Source organism: Chiloscyllium punctatum, chromosome 11 (genome assembly GCF_047496795.1).
Source record: "Chiloscyllium punctatum isolate Juve2018m chromosome 11, sChiPun1.3, whole genome shotgun sequence".
Lineage (NCBI taxonomy): Eukaryota > Metazoa > Chordata > Chondrichthyes > Orectolobiformes > Hemiscylliidae > Chiloscyllium > Chiloscyllium punctatum.
Genome location: NC_092749.1, coordinates 111,312,013 through 111,328,514, shown reverse-complemented (window position 1 = coordinate 111,328,514; position 16,502 = coordinate 111,312,013). Strand labels below are relative to the sequence as shown.

General features: G+C 42.7%; 1 protein-coding gene across 2 annotated transcripts in view; it reads left to right on the top strand.

The window, feature by feature from the left end:
* The first annotated feature begins 13,116 nt into the window (after positions 1-13,116).
* The window catches only part of kif16ba (kinesin family member 16Ba), a 133,120-nt gene continuing 129,734 nt past the window's right edge, over positions 13,117-16,502 (top strand). For both annotated transcript variants that reach the window (XM_072581525.1, XM_072581524.1), the window contains exon 1: positions 13,117-13,367. In XM_072581525.1, the coding sequence (XP_072437626.1) occupies positions 13,321-13,367 (47 nt within the window). In that variant the 5' untranslated portion in view covers positions 13,117-13,320. The remainder of the gene's footprint in view (positions 13,368-16,502) is intronic.

Here is a 16,502-nt window from a genome sequence, read left to right as displayed (position 1 = left end):
TTATAAATCTTAGAATCCCGACAGTTTGGAAGCAGGCAGTTCAGCCCATCAACTCCGCACTGACTCTCCGAGCAGCATCCCACCCAGACCCACCCCATCCCTGTAAACTTACATTCCCCATGGCTAATTCACCTAACCTGCATTTACCTGGTCAATTTAGCATGGCCTATCTACCTAACCTGCACATCTTTGTACTGGGGGAGGAAACCTACATTGGCACAGGGAGAATGTACAAACACCATACAGACAGTTGTCTGAAGGTTGAATTTATCAGTGGGCCCTCGCGCTGTGGGAAAGCAGTGCTAACCACTGAGCCACTGTGCCACCTCATTATCCCATGTATTAACCTACGCATAACACGTGCACATGTATCTCCATTATTTTCTGGCTTAAGTTGAATTAAAAACAATGAGAAATGAATAATTTGTTTAAAATCTCTGACAATTGAGCTAATCTTTTGTTAACAGTACGAAAATCTGGATTTTGTAGTGAACTGTTGTCAAAGTTCACTGATATACCAGTGCTGACAGATTATTTTGGGATTTGCAAAGAGACACTTCCCAACATCTGTATGAAGAAGGCACCTTACCCAGAGGGTCTGTGGTTTCTGTGATTAAGAGATGTAGCAGATAGGCTCATCAACCAAGCACTTTGAAGAATTCTCATTGAGGAATGTAGGCTGGAATGCTGGAAGCTTAAAAAATAGAAGGAATATAAATGGCATTTAAATTACCATTAAAATTGGCTTAAATGGACAGATGTGAAAGAGAAAAACAGAAAAGCTATTTAAAATCATTTACATTTTAATTATTTTAAAATTCAGCGATATTATTTTCTTCGGATGAATGAGACTCCAATTTGGCAAAGTTAGCATTTCCAGGGCCAGAGATGTTACTCGGTGATAATTAGCTCTTATTGCACTGGCAAAAACTTAGTTATTCCTGACACAACATGGTCTAACCTCTGACTTTAGTCTGAAAGTGGTGGGTAATTAGTCTACGTTCACACAGCACAGTGATCTCTGCGTGCAGATTGTCCCGGTGAAGATTGCAACACTGCAGCCTGCAAGTATATCACACAAAGCACCTTCTGGGTTTCAGCTTTTAACTGTACGTGTGTGGATTTCCTCTGCTGCTGTCCAATTTCATCAGAAGTAATGGTTAGTACTATGAGTCTTGCTCTGGTACTGCAAATTCTGTGCTGTTACTTCATTACAAGTTTCCACAGCTTGTAATTTCTGCAGGGATATCTTTCTGTTCCATCAAAGGATCATATTGAACTGAGTTTCTTTAAAATAAAATGGTTTTGTCTCTGGGCCCCAAAACATATGTCATTGAAGCAGTCCAGTGGTAATTTTTTTCTCTTGAAAGGGCTTTAAAACCTCCTAAAAAGTTGAAGGTCAGGCATTTTACATTATCACATTAGATCCATCAATTCTTGCATTTAAAAATTCACTATGTACTGCTTTCATGTGCTAACACTGAAGCTAAATACAAAAATACCTCACAAACTAAAAGCATCAAGAAAATGATGGTCTCCCTGCTATAGGAAAGATGTTGTGAAACTTGAAAGGGTGCAGAAAAGATTTACAAGGATGTTGCCAGGGTTAGAGGGTTTGAGTTATAGGGAGAGGCTGAATAGGCTGGGCCGTCGGAGGCTGAGGGGTGACCTTATAGAGGTTTATAAAATCATGAGGGGCATGGATAGGGTGAATAGACAAGGTAATTTCCCTGGGATGGTGGGGGGAAGTCCAGAACTAGAGGGCAGAGGTTTAAGCTGAGAGGGGAACGATTTAAAAGGGATCTGAGGGTAACTTTTTCATGTATAGGGTGGTGTGTGTATGGAATGAACTGCCAGAGGGTGGAAGCTGGTACAATTACAACATTTAAAAGGTATCTGAATGGGTGTATGAATAGGAAAGGTTTAGAGGAAAATGGGCCAAGTGCTGGCAGATGGGACTAGATTAATTTAGAATATGTGGTCAGCATGGAAGAGTTGGATCAAAGGGTCAGTCTCCATGCTGTAAAATTCTATGACTACGCAAATAATTACCTGTTGGCTGTCATGGGGTCAAACACTGCTCAAGAAATAACTATGTGTCCAAGCCTGCTTCTATTACTGCGTTATCTTTTTTGAAAAAAGAGAAACTTGTGACAAGCAGAATAATCACCAGAAGCTGCTGGTTGATTTGTACTGTCTGCTGTTCGCCTCCAGAGAATAGAACCCCTTCGTCAACCTCTTCATTTTCAAAAAGTGTCTGGATTTTAGGCATGAACTTGAGTTCAGATTACTGTCGGAGAAAGTGAGGACTGCAGTTGCTGGAGATCAGAGTCAGGAATGTAGTGCTGGAAAAGCACGGCAGGTCAGGCAGCATCCAAGGAGTAGGAGAATCGACGTTTCGGGCATTCCTGATGAAGAGTTTATGCCTGAAACATCGAATCTTCTGCTCCTCGGATGCCGCCTGACCTGCTGTGCTTTGCCATTACCACATTTCAGATTGCTGTCGAGTATATTTGCTGACGTAAGGACACAGTTAATGATGCGATTTTATGGTCCAGAAATGAAACACTATCTTTGAGGCTGAAGCTGCATTATAGTGATTAACATCATTAGCTGAATGTTCTGAGAACTTGGGTTCAAATCAATCAATTCAAATCATAAATCTGGCAGATAAAGTATGGGTAAACTGTCGTTGACTGCTGTAGAATGACATAACTGGCTCACTAATGTGCTATAACACCATAAGGAACAGCAGTAGATCATTCATCTCCTGAACCTTCTCCACCACTCAATAAGATCACGGATAATCTGGCACACCTCACATCTACTTTCCAATCCTTTCCCTGTAACCCTTGATTCCCCTACCGATAAACTATCTATCTCAGTCATAAATATATATACAAGGACTTTACCCCCACAGCTCTCTCTGTGGCAAGGAGCTCCAAAGACTCCTAACCCTCAGAAGAAATTCCTCCCCCTCTCAGTCTGAAATTGGTGCCCCTTTATTCTGAGACTCTGCCCTCAGGTCCTAGGGAAAACATCCTCTCAGCATTGATCCTGTCAAGCCACATAACAATCCTGTATGTTTCAATGAGATGCCTCATTCTTCTAAACTCCTGTTTGTAAAGTCCCAACCTGTTTAACCTTCTCTCATAAGACAATCCCTCCATACCGGGGATCATCCTAGTGAACCTTCTCTGAACTGCCTCCAATATCTTTCCTTAAACAAGTAGACCAAAGCTGCCATCAGTGCTCCAGATGTGGTCTCACCAGCCAATTTTACAGTTGGGGTAAGACTTCCCTGAGACTGTAGGGAAATAAATCTGTCATTCTTCTCTGGTCTGGCTGACATGTGACTCTGGACCCAAAATGACACAGTGGGTAATTCTTAATGAGTGTCTGATATGGCCTAGAAAGTCAGTCATTTTGAAGGTAAGTAACAAAGGGCAGCAAAGACCAGTCTTCCCAGTGATGCCTACATCCCACCAAAACCTCAAATTGAAAAAGGAGCTGAAAGGCAATAGCTTCTCTCCTACAGTAATAAATCTATCCTGGAGTTGTTTATCTTGCCATCATTTTGTTTCTAATTCCACTTTCCTTTCTATTTCTTTCTTAATTAAATTCTTCTTTCCTGCTCTTTACTTCTTTGTTATTAGATTTTAATTCTCATTCACCCTATTTCCTTCTCCATTATTTACTTTGTCACTTTATTATTAACATTAACTAGCTAACAAGGTAGACCTTGTATAAAGGTTCCAAATCTCCAGCACTATTCAGTCTAAAAAATAATGCAACACTGTCATGAAGTTAAAAGTGTGTACTGTACCTTTAAGAGAGAGTGAAAGCTGTTTTGCATTGAGAGCTTGCAGGCACCTGTCATTTGACTGACAAGCAGTCTCAGAGTGTAACATTCGGCTGTGAAACAAATACCGGAGCTTCGGTTGCTATGATTAGATTAGATTTCCTACAGTATTGAATCAGGCCATTTGGCCCAAGTAGTCCACACTGACCCTCCGAAGAGTATCCCATCTAGACCCTTTCCCCCACCTCTAACTAATGCACTTGACACTATGGCAATTTGGCATGGTCAATTCACCTGACCTGCACATCTTTGGATTGTGGGAGGAAACTGGAGCACCCGGAGGAAACCCGTATAGAAACGGGGAGAATGTCTGCATGGAGTTTGCACAGTCACCCAAGGCAGGAATTGAACCCGGTCCCTGGCGCTGTGAGGCAGCAGTGCTAACCACTGAGCCACCGTGCCGCTCTGTCTTCACAACAGTTCGAATTTAACCCATCAGTTTAAATTAGGCCCAGGATACTAAAATCCAATTGAATTTGAATTTACAGATTTGGACGACATCGAACCAATGAGACGATCCAATGTTTGGGGTATAAAGAAGCCAGCATTTTGAGAGTTAGCCAGAGAGAGTGACCAACTGCCATTGACAGAGTAACTGCCAGAAAAAACACTCTAACAAAAGTACCTTTCTCATATGAAACATCTTTGCATCAAAAGACCAAAGACAATCCAGGAAGATCTTCAGCTGAAAGAAGTCAGCTGCTGTGTGGCTTTGAAAATTAAGATGAGTAATTTAATAAGAGCTTTCATTGGATCAGTATATTGTTATAGAATTGGAGGTAGATAACAAACTTTTAAGAGAAAGGAGGCTTAGAGTTGTAAACAGTTGCTGTTTAATGTTCACTTTTAAAGTTAAAAAATAAAACTGATTTTTTTTTCTTTAGATAGTGGAATTTAGGGAGTCCTCTGTCACTCATACTTTAATGGATTATGAGGCTTTTCTGGGTGTTTGGTTTAATTAACAGAGGGGTTCACTGCTGTGTCGTAACAAACAAAATCTGTTTCAGATTTTTCAGTGCCAGGATTTTTTGAGCTGCTGTCCAAGTTACTAACACCACGAGGAAGTACATATTCTTATTAACCAGCAGAAGATTTGTCAAATCTTATATGTGTGAATTTTATATGATTTACACTCGTAAATCTTATAAACGTAATTCTTAAAAACATGTGACAAGTCGTATAAAGAGTATCAAGTGGAAAGGAATGTCTTCAAAGGTGTAATTTAGTTTTGGAGACGCATTTAAAGTTCGTCCAACTTTCTGTAAAATCTCAATTATAACCATGCAAACATTTAGCTTTGTTACATTTAAAAGAACATTTACAAGTAGGTGACATTGAGTGCCATAATTATCCTAACACTCCTGAATTATTGAAAATCCTTTCCCTCTCTGACAGTGGTCAGACTGTCTACTGAGTTAAGGTCAAATGTGTCTCCCATCAATTTCAAAAATGAAAATGCATTTCTAAATTGAAGAAAACGTACATCTTTGAAAGCAGTTAAATAAGCCCCAAATGATCCTTATTTGCTTATGTTTCCAAGGAATTAACTCATAATTCAGGGAGGTGTTGCATTAGGTAATGGTTCTGAAAGGATTAATGTTGGACACTGCATGTTGCTCCATCCAATTTGATTAGTTCAGAAGAAATTTAACATGATATTTAACAGGAATGGAGGGCTTGAGTTATAAGGAGATGCTAGACTAGAGTGGTGCTGGAAAAGCACAGCAGTGCTGATGAAGGGCTTTTGCCTGAAACGCCGATTTTCCTGCTCCTCAGATGCTGCCTGAACTGCTGCGCTTTTCCAGCACCACTCTAGTCTAGACTCTGGTTTCCAGCATCTACAGCCCTTGTTTTTGCCTTATAAGGGTAGACTGGGACCTTTTTAATTGGAGGATCAGGGGTTGAGGGGTGACCTTAAAGAGGTTTATAAAATCATGAGGGGCACAGATAAGGTGAATAGGGTGGGGGATTTCAAGACTAGGGGGCACGTTTTTAAGGTGAGGAGAAAGATTTTAAAAAGACATGCGGACAGTTCTTTTATATAGAGACTGGTTCTTGTATGGAATCAACTGCTGGAGAAAATGATGAATGCAGGTATAGTTATAACATTTAAAAGACTTAGATAAGTACATGAATAAGAAATGTTTGGAGGGATATGGGCCAAGCACAGGCAGGTGGAACTAGTTCAGTTGGGGACTGTGGTCAGCATGGACTGGTTGGACCGAAGGATCTGTTTCTGTGCTGTATGATTCTATGTCACACTGGGTGGAGATAGTGCAGAAAGGGCAGGAACGTGGACATGAGTAGTGTCAGATCAGTCATGGCCCTAATGAATGGTGAAGCAGGCTTGAGGAGCTGAACAGCCTATTCCTATTCCAATTTCCAATGATCTTATTAGAACATTTTGGGACCGCAAAGAGTGCAGACCTATACATTTTCAGAAATTATCAGATGCATTATGTCTCATGTCTGGATCAGGTGGAACTTGAGAGTACAGACCTATATTCACAGGTGAAATTCATCTTCTTTCCTCTTTTTTTTCCTTATTACTTTTTTTTAATTTCCAGAAATGCTCTTACACATAAGTAAACACCTTTTTTCTCATCACTAAATCAGCCATGGTACTTTTTTTTTCTATCAATTAACTACCATCAGTAAGCCACCCATGTTTCCAGTTGAATAATCTACAAGCAAAGGGCAATGGAAACCATCAAAGATGAGGGACTCTTCATCGCCTTCGCAACAATGTCTAACTCGATGGTGACAAGAGCCACTTCTAGTTAAGACTCACAAGTAGTTGATCCTGTGGCATTTCAAACTGAACAGCTGCTTAGACTAAGAGAAAATGAGGGCTGCAGATGCTGGAGATCAGAGTTGAGAATGTGGTGCTGGAAAAGCACAGCAGGTCAGGCAGCATCCAAAGAGCAGGCAAATCGACATTTCGGGCATGAGCCCTTCATCAGGAATTAGGCTTGTGGGCTGGGGGGAGCTGAGAGATAAATGGGAAATGGGGGGGGGGGTTGGTGGGGGCTTATCGCATTCTCAGCTACCTCTACTGCCAACCCCAACCCCCCTCCCATTTATCTCTCAGCTCTCCCACCCGCCATCCCCCCCACCCCCGACCCACAAGTCTCATTCCTGATGAGCAGCTTATGCCCGAAACATCGATTCTCCTGCTCCTCAGATACTGTCTGACTGGCTGTGCTTTTCCAGCACCACACTCTCAGGTTCTTAGACTAAGTCAAGGAAGGAGTAGTAGTGGCAGTTTCCTTCTGCATACAAGCAAGCACAGGAATTGCTCCATCTAAAATCTCGGAAAAAAATCTGGAAAATTAAATGGTAATGCATAGCTAAAAGAGTTATGATATTTCCTCAAAGCTGGAAGTAATCTGTTGGATCTTAATTCTATTGCCCTTTAGTTCATTTCAAAAAAGCTTCTGTACAATTCCCAGGTAAATATTTGTTTATAAATTCCTGAGGCAGAACCAGACGCTAATACAGTTGCACTGTTATTCCCACTGAAATGAGAGCTGCAGAGAAACACATTCCTCTCGACGCTGCATCAAGTGTTGCTTTCATAACTCAAAACACGTCTTGGCAAAGTCTTTTTATAACCACCATCGCTATCGTATAATTGCAGCTCTGTTAAATGGCCAACTGCATTTCCTAAGGCTGCCAAATGCAAATGTAATCAACTGCAAATTCAAAGCAGGGACAGGCACCTTAACAATTACTTCCACTGATTGTCCTTCAGCATTCAATTATATGCTCATGTCATTTCTGATATCAGATCAAAAAGGACTTTCCCCTTTACCTCTCTGGATTGTTGAGGGCCTGGGGGTTCTGAATTTTGGAAGTTTAAGATTAGCAATTATTCAAATACACAACTGTGGCTCCAGAGTCAAATTAACCAGAGTCAAAAGCAAGAAAATGTTAGTGTACCTGATGATAAATAACATCATGACTTGCCAATTAATTTCTCTTGATTAAATGAGTGAAGTTCGGAACATGAATGAATGTTTTCCAATGAGTTTAGCGGATATTTCTAATCAACCTATTGAGAGATATTATTACGCACCTCTGGAGCCTTTAGCCATCCATGACAAATCTTAATGATACATGACAACTTCCTCACCTCCAGTGTATAATCAGATCTGTGTGGTACACTCTTTATTGGAATTGGTTATTCCAGTCTGTAGGAATTACAGTCAAACTTGCGTTGCCTTAAGGATACAAATTCAACTCTGCTGAATTACTTCAGTCACAGTTAACCTCGACTGACAGACACATTTAGACCTGAATTTTGGGAAGAACAGTGAGAAACGAGACAAGAGAAAGCAACTTAGTTGTACAAGTAGTGAATGAAGAATCAGTAGCTAGTCAAATATTTGATTAATAGCAGTGCAGAGTAGCATCAACCGAACAGAGTTAGATCAGTGGAAATCGTATTAAAACTGCCCACGACTCTAGTTTTGAAAGAGAAAAGGTAATTGTTAAGAACAAAGAAAATTACAGCACAGGAACAGGCCCTTTGGCCCTCCAAGCCTGCACCGATCCAGATCGTCTGTCTAAACCTGTCACCTATTTTCCAAGGATCTGTATCCCTCTACTCCCTGCTCATTCATGTATCTGTCTAGACACATCTCTTAAATGACGCTATTGTGCCCGCCTCTACCACCTCTGCTGGCAACATGTTCCAGGCCCCCACCACCCTCTGTGTAAAGAACTTTCCATGCATATCTCCCCTAAACATTTCCCCTCTCACTTTGAACTCATGACCCTTCATAATTGAGTTCCACACTCTGGAAAAATGCTTCTTGTTATCCATCCTGTCTATACCTCTCAACGATCTATCCCTAACCTCAACATCTGTCATGTCCCTCTCCTTGGTGAATACCAATGCAAAGTACTTGTTAAGAATCACACCCATCTTCTCTGACTCCACGCATAACTTCCCTCCTATGTCCTTGAGTGGGCCGACCCTTTCCCCAGTTATCATCTTGTGCCTTATATATGAGAAAAAGGCTTTGGGATTTTCCTTAACCCTGTTTGCTAAAGATATCTCATGACCCCTTTTAGCCCTCTTAATTCTTCATTTCAGATTGGTCTTACATTCCCGATATTCTTCCAAAGCTTTGTCTGTCTTCAGTTGCCTAGACCTTATGTATGCTTCCTTTTTCCTCTAAGCTAGTCTCACAATTTCACCTGTCATCCACGGTTCCCTAACTTTGCCATTTCGATCCCTTATTTTCACAGGAACATACCTCTCCTGAACTCTAATCAACCTTCCTTTAAAAGCCTCTCACATACTGAATATGGATTTACCTTCAAACAGCTGCTCCCAATCTACATTCCCCAGTTCCTGTCGAATTTTGCTATAGTTGGTCTTCCCCCAATTTAGCACTCTTCCTTTCGGACCACTCTCATCTTTGTCCATGAGTATTCTAAAACTTATGGAATTGTGATCACTATTCCCAAGTAATCCTCTACTGAAACATCAACCACCTGTCGGCCTCATTTCCCAACATCAAATCCAGTGTGGCCCCTACCAGAGTTGGACTATTTACTTACTGCTCTAGAAAACCCTCCTGGATGCTCCTTACAATTTCTGCTCCATCCAGACCGCTAACACTAAGTCAATGCTGGGAAAATTAAAATCTCCTGTCACCACCATCCTGTTACTCCTACATCTTTCCATAATCTGTTTACATATTTGCATCGCTATCTCATGCTGGCTGTTGGGATGCTTGTAGTACAGCCCCAATATTGTTACTGCATCCTTCCTATTTTTGAGCTCTAGCCATATTGCCTCACTGCTCGAGTCTTCCAAATTGCCGTGCTTCAGCACAGCTGTGATATCTTCTTTGACCAGTAATGAAATTCCTCCACCCCTTTGACTGCCCACTCTACCTCACCTGAAGCATCTATATCCTGGGATGTTTAGCTGCCAATCATGCCCTTCCCTCAACCAAGTCTCAGTAATAGCAATAACATCATGCTTCCAGGTACTAATTCAAGCCCTCAGTTCATCCACCTTACCTACTATGCTTCTTGATTTATGGACCAGGCCAAACTGCCTTAAGATATTCAGAAGATTTCTAGACCCTAACCTTTTCTTATTTTAAAGATAAATGAAAGGTGTTATGTTCCAGATGCAATTCAGTTGGTCAAACTACCGGATTTAAAGCAAAACACACTTTATTCATCTACTGGATTAGTGGTGCTGGAAGAGCACAGCAGTTCAGGCAGCATCCAACGAGCAGCTCGTTGGATGCTGCCTGAACTGCTGTGCTCTTCCAGCACCACTAATCCAGTATTTGATTTTCAGCATTTGCAGTCATTGTTTTTACCTACACTTTATTCATCCACTATAGTTAAAATACAACAAACAAGAGAATAAATTGAAATAATTTAACTTAACTCTACTGAAAAGCATAACAGAATAATAGATACAGAGATGTGCTGGCCTAATGGTATTATTGCTGGATTGTTAATCCAGAGACTAGGAAATGTTTAGATTAGATTAGATTCCCTACAAGCCATTTGGCCCAACAAGCCCACACTGACCCTCTGAAGATAGTCCACCCCCTTACATTTAACCCTGACTAATGCACCTAACACTTTGGGCAATTTAGCATGGCCAATTCACCTGACTTGCACATCTTTGGAGTGTGGGAGGAAACCCACACGGACAGAGGGGGGAAACGTGCACACTCCACACAGACAGTTGCCCAAGGTGGGAATTGAACCCGGGTCCCTGGCATTGTGAGGCAGCAGTGCTAACCACTGAGCCACGTGCAACCCTGGGTCAGGGGTGGTGGGGGCTGTGTTCTGGGGACCAGGGTTTGAGTCCTGCATTTAGCAGGTGATAGAATTTGAATCCAATAAAAATCTGGAATGAGAAGTCTAATGATGACAATAAATCCATTGCTGATTGTTGAAAAAACCCATCTGGTTTACTAATGTCCTTTAGGGAAGGAAGTCTGCCATCCTTACCTGGTCTGCCTACATATGACTCCAGGCCCACAGCAATATGTTAGCTCTTAACTGCCCTCTGGAAAATAAATGCTGACCTGGCCAATGACGCTGTCATCCCATAAATGAATTAACAAAAAGTAACTATTACTGATTAACTGTTCCAATATAGTAACATCCCCATCAACATACCCTTGGAAAAAGGCAAATTCAGCAAACAGATTGTCTCACATGCAACTCCACTAGCAGGCAGAGTACCCTCAGATTTTGGCAGTAACTGAGAGATAGAAAAAATGGCTTTCACTTCTTCAAGACCTCAACAGCAACTGCTGAAAGCTAAACGAAAGACCCTCGTTAGAGTTTGACCACACCCATTCAGACTGCTTCTATTGTTACAAATTTAAAAAACCACTCAAGACTTCACATGTTGTTTATCTGCTCACTGACTGCTTGCCACCTGTCCCCCAATTTCTTTCTAAATTAAACCAAGACAAAACACACCACTTAAAGCCACAACTTTGTCATACAAACAAGTATGTATTCACACATTACTGCAATGAAGAATAGAGTCAAGGGACAGATTCTTCTTGGTGGACAACAAACTGAAAAATATGTGAACCTGAGGTATTGATCCATTAGCTTTCAGTAAATATCATCTTAATTCTTAAATTTCCTTGACTTGCATGAAATTATTAAGTTTCTGCATTAATTTCACATTAAACCCACTGTAGTAAGTGAAAACCCAGTAATTAATAGTGAAAGCATCTGCTTAATGACATGATAATTGTTAATGGTTGTCATTTGGCTCACTTTTCCAAAAGCAAACACTTAAGAATCTAGAGGCTCATTTCTGCAGAGAGCGAGTTAGTGTTGGAAATTTTTAAAAAACTTAAAATCTGGGTTGCTGTGTATCGAGCTGAACTGCATTCAGGAGCTAAGTAAAGATATCAGCCACATGGAAACCCCTCAGAAATACACTTGATGTGCCTTCAGGATTTTGAGTCAAAAAGTGCAGGAATTTTGATGTATAGGAATCAGAATACAGAACAGGTGGTCGGTAGCCTAGGTACAGCCCAGTGGACACCATGTGTCCTTGCCTATGTGGATGATAAATGGTTGTAGCCTTTCTTCCCATGTTGGATGGGGTCATTCCAACCCAAAGACAAGGTACACATCATGCCTATAGGCTGTGGCCTGTGCGCATCATCGGCTGTGTAGTGCAGAAGTGAGGTGCTTTGATTGCAGTGGGATGGCCTTCTGTAACCGTGGCGGGGGCCCTGGTGGACATCATCCCTATACTTGAAATACTTTAATTCCAACTTTAACAAACAAACTTAACTTCATTTCATTTTAATTTATGAGAAATTAAAAATAGCAAGGTCACCTTTTCACAGAATCATGGGATCACAGAAATGTTACATTGTGACTTCAACAGCTCATTAAGCAAACATCATTGCCTCTTGCCAACTTCCCACCTTTCCCCCGTATTGTGAAACATTATTTTCATCCAAATAACCATCCATACCTAATGTCCTTTTGAGTGTCTCAATTAAGTCTGCCTCAGTGACACTTCCAGATCCAGTTGACCACCCTCATTAGAAAGGGTATATTGACCTTGGAGTGAGTAGGTGTACAAGAATGATACCAGGACTTCATGAGTTTACTTAAGAGGAAACGTTACACAAATTTAGACGGTCAAGAGATGATCCTACCAAAACATTCAAGATATTGACAGGAAAAGACAGGACACACAATTTCCATTGGTTGTGGATTCTAGAACTAGGGGCCATAGAATTAGAATTAGGGCCAGACCATTCAGAAGAGATGTTAGGAAGCACAAAGGCTGATTGACATTTTGGAACTCTCTTCCCACCAATGGCAGTGGATGCTGCATGCATTATTAATTATAAATCTAGGATATATACATTTTTGCTGAGCACAGATATTCAGGGCCATGAGCAGTAAAATGCAGTTTGGCCACAAGTCAAACATGATCTCAGTGAATGGTAGACCAGACTTAAGGGGCTGAATGGCCTACTCGCATGACGAAAGTGGGCACCATAGTAACATGCAGGGGCGTTTCCGAGCCCGGCCGACGTGTTGCCTTGGTGTCCCATTACTTAACGTCATCACGCCAACAACACGCACGGGCGGGGCGTTAAACGTCATCGGGAGAGGACAGCAGCGCCGATTGGATAGAACCCACGTCAATCGGTCCACGGCGTGTTCCAATGGGATGGGCGGGAGGGCGGGTGTTAAGGGGTGGGCACGTGGTGTTTTGATCCTCGGCGGACGCGGTAAAGACGTTTGTCGCCGCGTTCTCGAAACCCCCCCCGGGGGCTCCATGGAGGAGGCAGCCCGGTAACGGCGGCATTGCTGAGACCGGGAGATCAGAGCAACTCAACCCCCCCCCACCCCTCCCCCATCATCAGTGTAAACACACGGAGACAACTGCGGCTCCGGGAGGAGCAGGAAGAGGAACCATGGCCTCGGTGAAGGTGGCGGTGAGAGTGAGACCCATGAACCTGAGGTCGGTGTCCCAGAGAATCTTCCAGAAGGCGGGGGGGGGGGGGGGGGTGTGAGATGGAGGGGGGGGGTGAGGGTTAGAGGTAGGGTTTAGGGGGATCTGAGGTGAGGGGGTCATCAGGGGTTGGGGGTGATCAGGGGTGAGGGGGGTTGGGGGATCTGGGTTGTGGGGGTGATCAGGGGTGAGGGATCTGAGTTGTGGGTGATCAAGGGTGAGGGGGGTTGGGGGATCTGGGTTGTGGGGGTGATCAGGGGTGAGGGGGGTTGGGGGATCTGGGTTGTGGGGGTGATCAGGGGTGAGGGGGGTTGGGGGATCTGAGTTGTGGGGTGATCAGGGGTGAGGGGGATCTGGGTTGTGGGGGTGATCAAGGGTGAGGGGGGTTGGGGGATCTGGGTTGTGGGGGTGATCAGGGGTGAGGGGGGTTGGGGGATCTGGGTTGTGGGGGTGATCAGGGGTGAGGGGGGTTGGGGGATCTGGGTTGTGGGGTGATCAGGGGTGAGGGGGGTTGGGGGATCTGGGTTGTGGGGGTGATCAGGGGTGAGGGGGGTTGGGGGATCTGGGTCGTGGGGGTGATCAGGGGTGAGGGGGATCTGGGCTGTGGGGGATTGGGGGATCTGGGTTGTGGGTGATCAAGGGTGAGGGGTTTAGGGAGAGCTGAGGTGAGTGGGTGATCGGGTTTAAGGGATTGGGGATCAGGGTTGAGGGGATCGGGAGTGTGAGGGGTTTAGGGGATCAGGCATGAAGGGGGTTGGAATGTGGGGTGGGGAATGGGGTGTGAGACGGTTTAGGGGGATATCGGGTTGTGAGTGGGTAGGGAGGGTGTGGTGGTTGAGGGGGGTGGGGGTTGACGGGCTGAGTTAGTGATTGAGGGAGATGAGAGGCTGAGGCAGGGGATTATGAGGGAGTATGTTTTAAGAGATGGTGGAGTGGCAGGTTGAGAGATGATAGGGGGTATGATCAGTGACTGAGGGAATTTAGAGACACAGAGGGGTTTGGGTTAGTGAATGAGGAAGGGATTGGTGGAGGAGAGATCAGCAAGTGGGGAAGGTGATAGGGCAGACACTCTGGGGTGGGGTGAAGAGTGGGAATAAGGCAATGGTGAAAAGCTGAGAGATGGGGATAAGGAGGAGATGAGATAAGGGCGAGAGCAGAATGCTGAGGGAGAAGCGGTGGGAAAGGAAGATGCAGATTATTTGCGGAGTGCCAGTTTATTCAGAGCAAGGCAGAAACAAAAACAAATCAATGCCATCACATCAATAGCAAAGGATGACAATGTCTGAAAAATCTTATTCGTTCTATTAGTTGGTCGTCTGCACATTAGTTTGGGGTTAACTCATTCCCCTCTCTTCCTTCATTTTGGGATGTTTTTTATAATCCAGCTTTCATTGCCTATCCTCATACCCAAATCTGTCTAAGTGGCACTACTGTATGGTGTTGTGGCATATATTGTGACTTTTAAAGATGCTACATGAATATATATACTGGTGACTTCTACCTTGGGAAGTTGCTGAACAAAACAGAAGGGTTTGTAAGCTACTACTGAATTTCTATGAGATTTTGTTTTGATTTTGTTTTGTACATCAGCTGATTTGAAAGGTGCAAAGTCAATTGCAGGGAAACACCTCCCATGGCTGTATTGACACATCAGAAGTGTACAGCACTTCAACGCTGTGGCAAGCATGACGTGTAAATCAGGTGACCAAGCTATGAAGCAAAGTGAAATGAGTCTGTTTGATGTCCAGGATACTACACTGAGGCTTTGCTGTGTGACTTTTGTTTTTTTTTTCTTTTAAGCAAAATAACCCCAATACTTTAGATCAAGTGGAGATCTTTTGTTTTGATTTATTTCATTTAGGTGGTTGAAACCAAGGTTTAAATAGATTACTAAAAGCGAGCCATAGTTGCAATTATCTTTCAAATTCTGCACGTCATCAAAAATTAAACTTGAGCCTTATTAAACTCTAAGTTGTGCTGGCTCTGCATTATATCAGGGCAAATGTGTGCTAGTTTTCTGGGTTTTGTATACAAGTATTGGGTACAGTTACAACATTTTAAAAAGGCTTACGGATGGGTATGTGAACTGCAAAGGTTTAGAGGGATATGGGCCAAATGCTGGCAAATAGGACTAAGTCAGATTAGGATGTTTGGTTGGTGCAGATGAGTTGGACCGAATGATCTGTTTCCATGCTTTACAACTCTGATTCTGTGCACATCTATTCCTTTGTTCCTGTGTTCAAATGATGTGCCCTGATGCTAAGTTTCACATCCTTTTATAGAGCACATGGCTAAGAACAGACTTCCGTTTTCATGCAGTACGTATTATCCTCACAGCAGATGAATTTTTAAAAACATCTTTCCAGGCCTTTTGATCTCTGAAGTAAAGATCATGTATGACTGACCACTGGGTTTAATCATATTATCAATAAGCACTTGATACTTTTATCAGTCTAGATTGCTATAGATCCAACAGGTTGGAATGTTACTTGATACTGCTCGTCAGTTAAGAAAATGGCTCAGATCCCAGAAGCTTTTCTATACAAAAGCGCAAGATTTACACTCAGTCCAGTTCTGATTTTTTAAAGGGGTATAATGTGTACTTTAACACAATTTTATTATTGTTCCAGTCATCCGTTCAAATCAGATTACTTATGGTTCTGTTACACAGAACAGCTCTGTAATAATAGTTAAGAAATCAAGATGCAAGCAGACATTATTAGATATTGGGATTGTATCAACATCTGCGCATTCCATCGATTTCTGTAGAGACCGCAAAGTGGAGTAGTACAAATGCCAAAAGTCTATGCAGAAGAATTTGATTAAACAAGAGAATAGCACCTTAAAAGTAGAGCGAGATGACTCATGGATGAAGTTAGGCAACATTTCTTTTAAACAGAGGAGTGCAAATCTAGAACATGGTCTTCACACCTCTAGTTTGAGGTTCGGGCGGGTGTTGGGGAGGCAATTGGAAGCATAAAATTTGAGTTGCATAAATTTTCTTTGGCTAAGGGTATTTGGGGTGGTCCGTCAGATAGAACAGTCAGGGTCTAATTGAATGGCATAACAACTGCAAGGGAGTGAATGTAATTTTTTTCTTCTTTACAGTTTATGTAGTTTATTGGTGTTATTGTTCTGTTATCC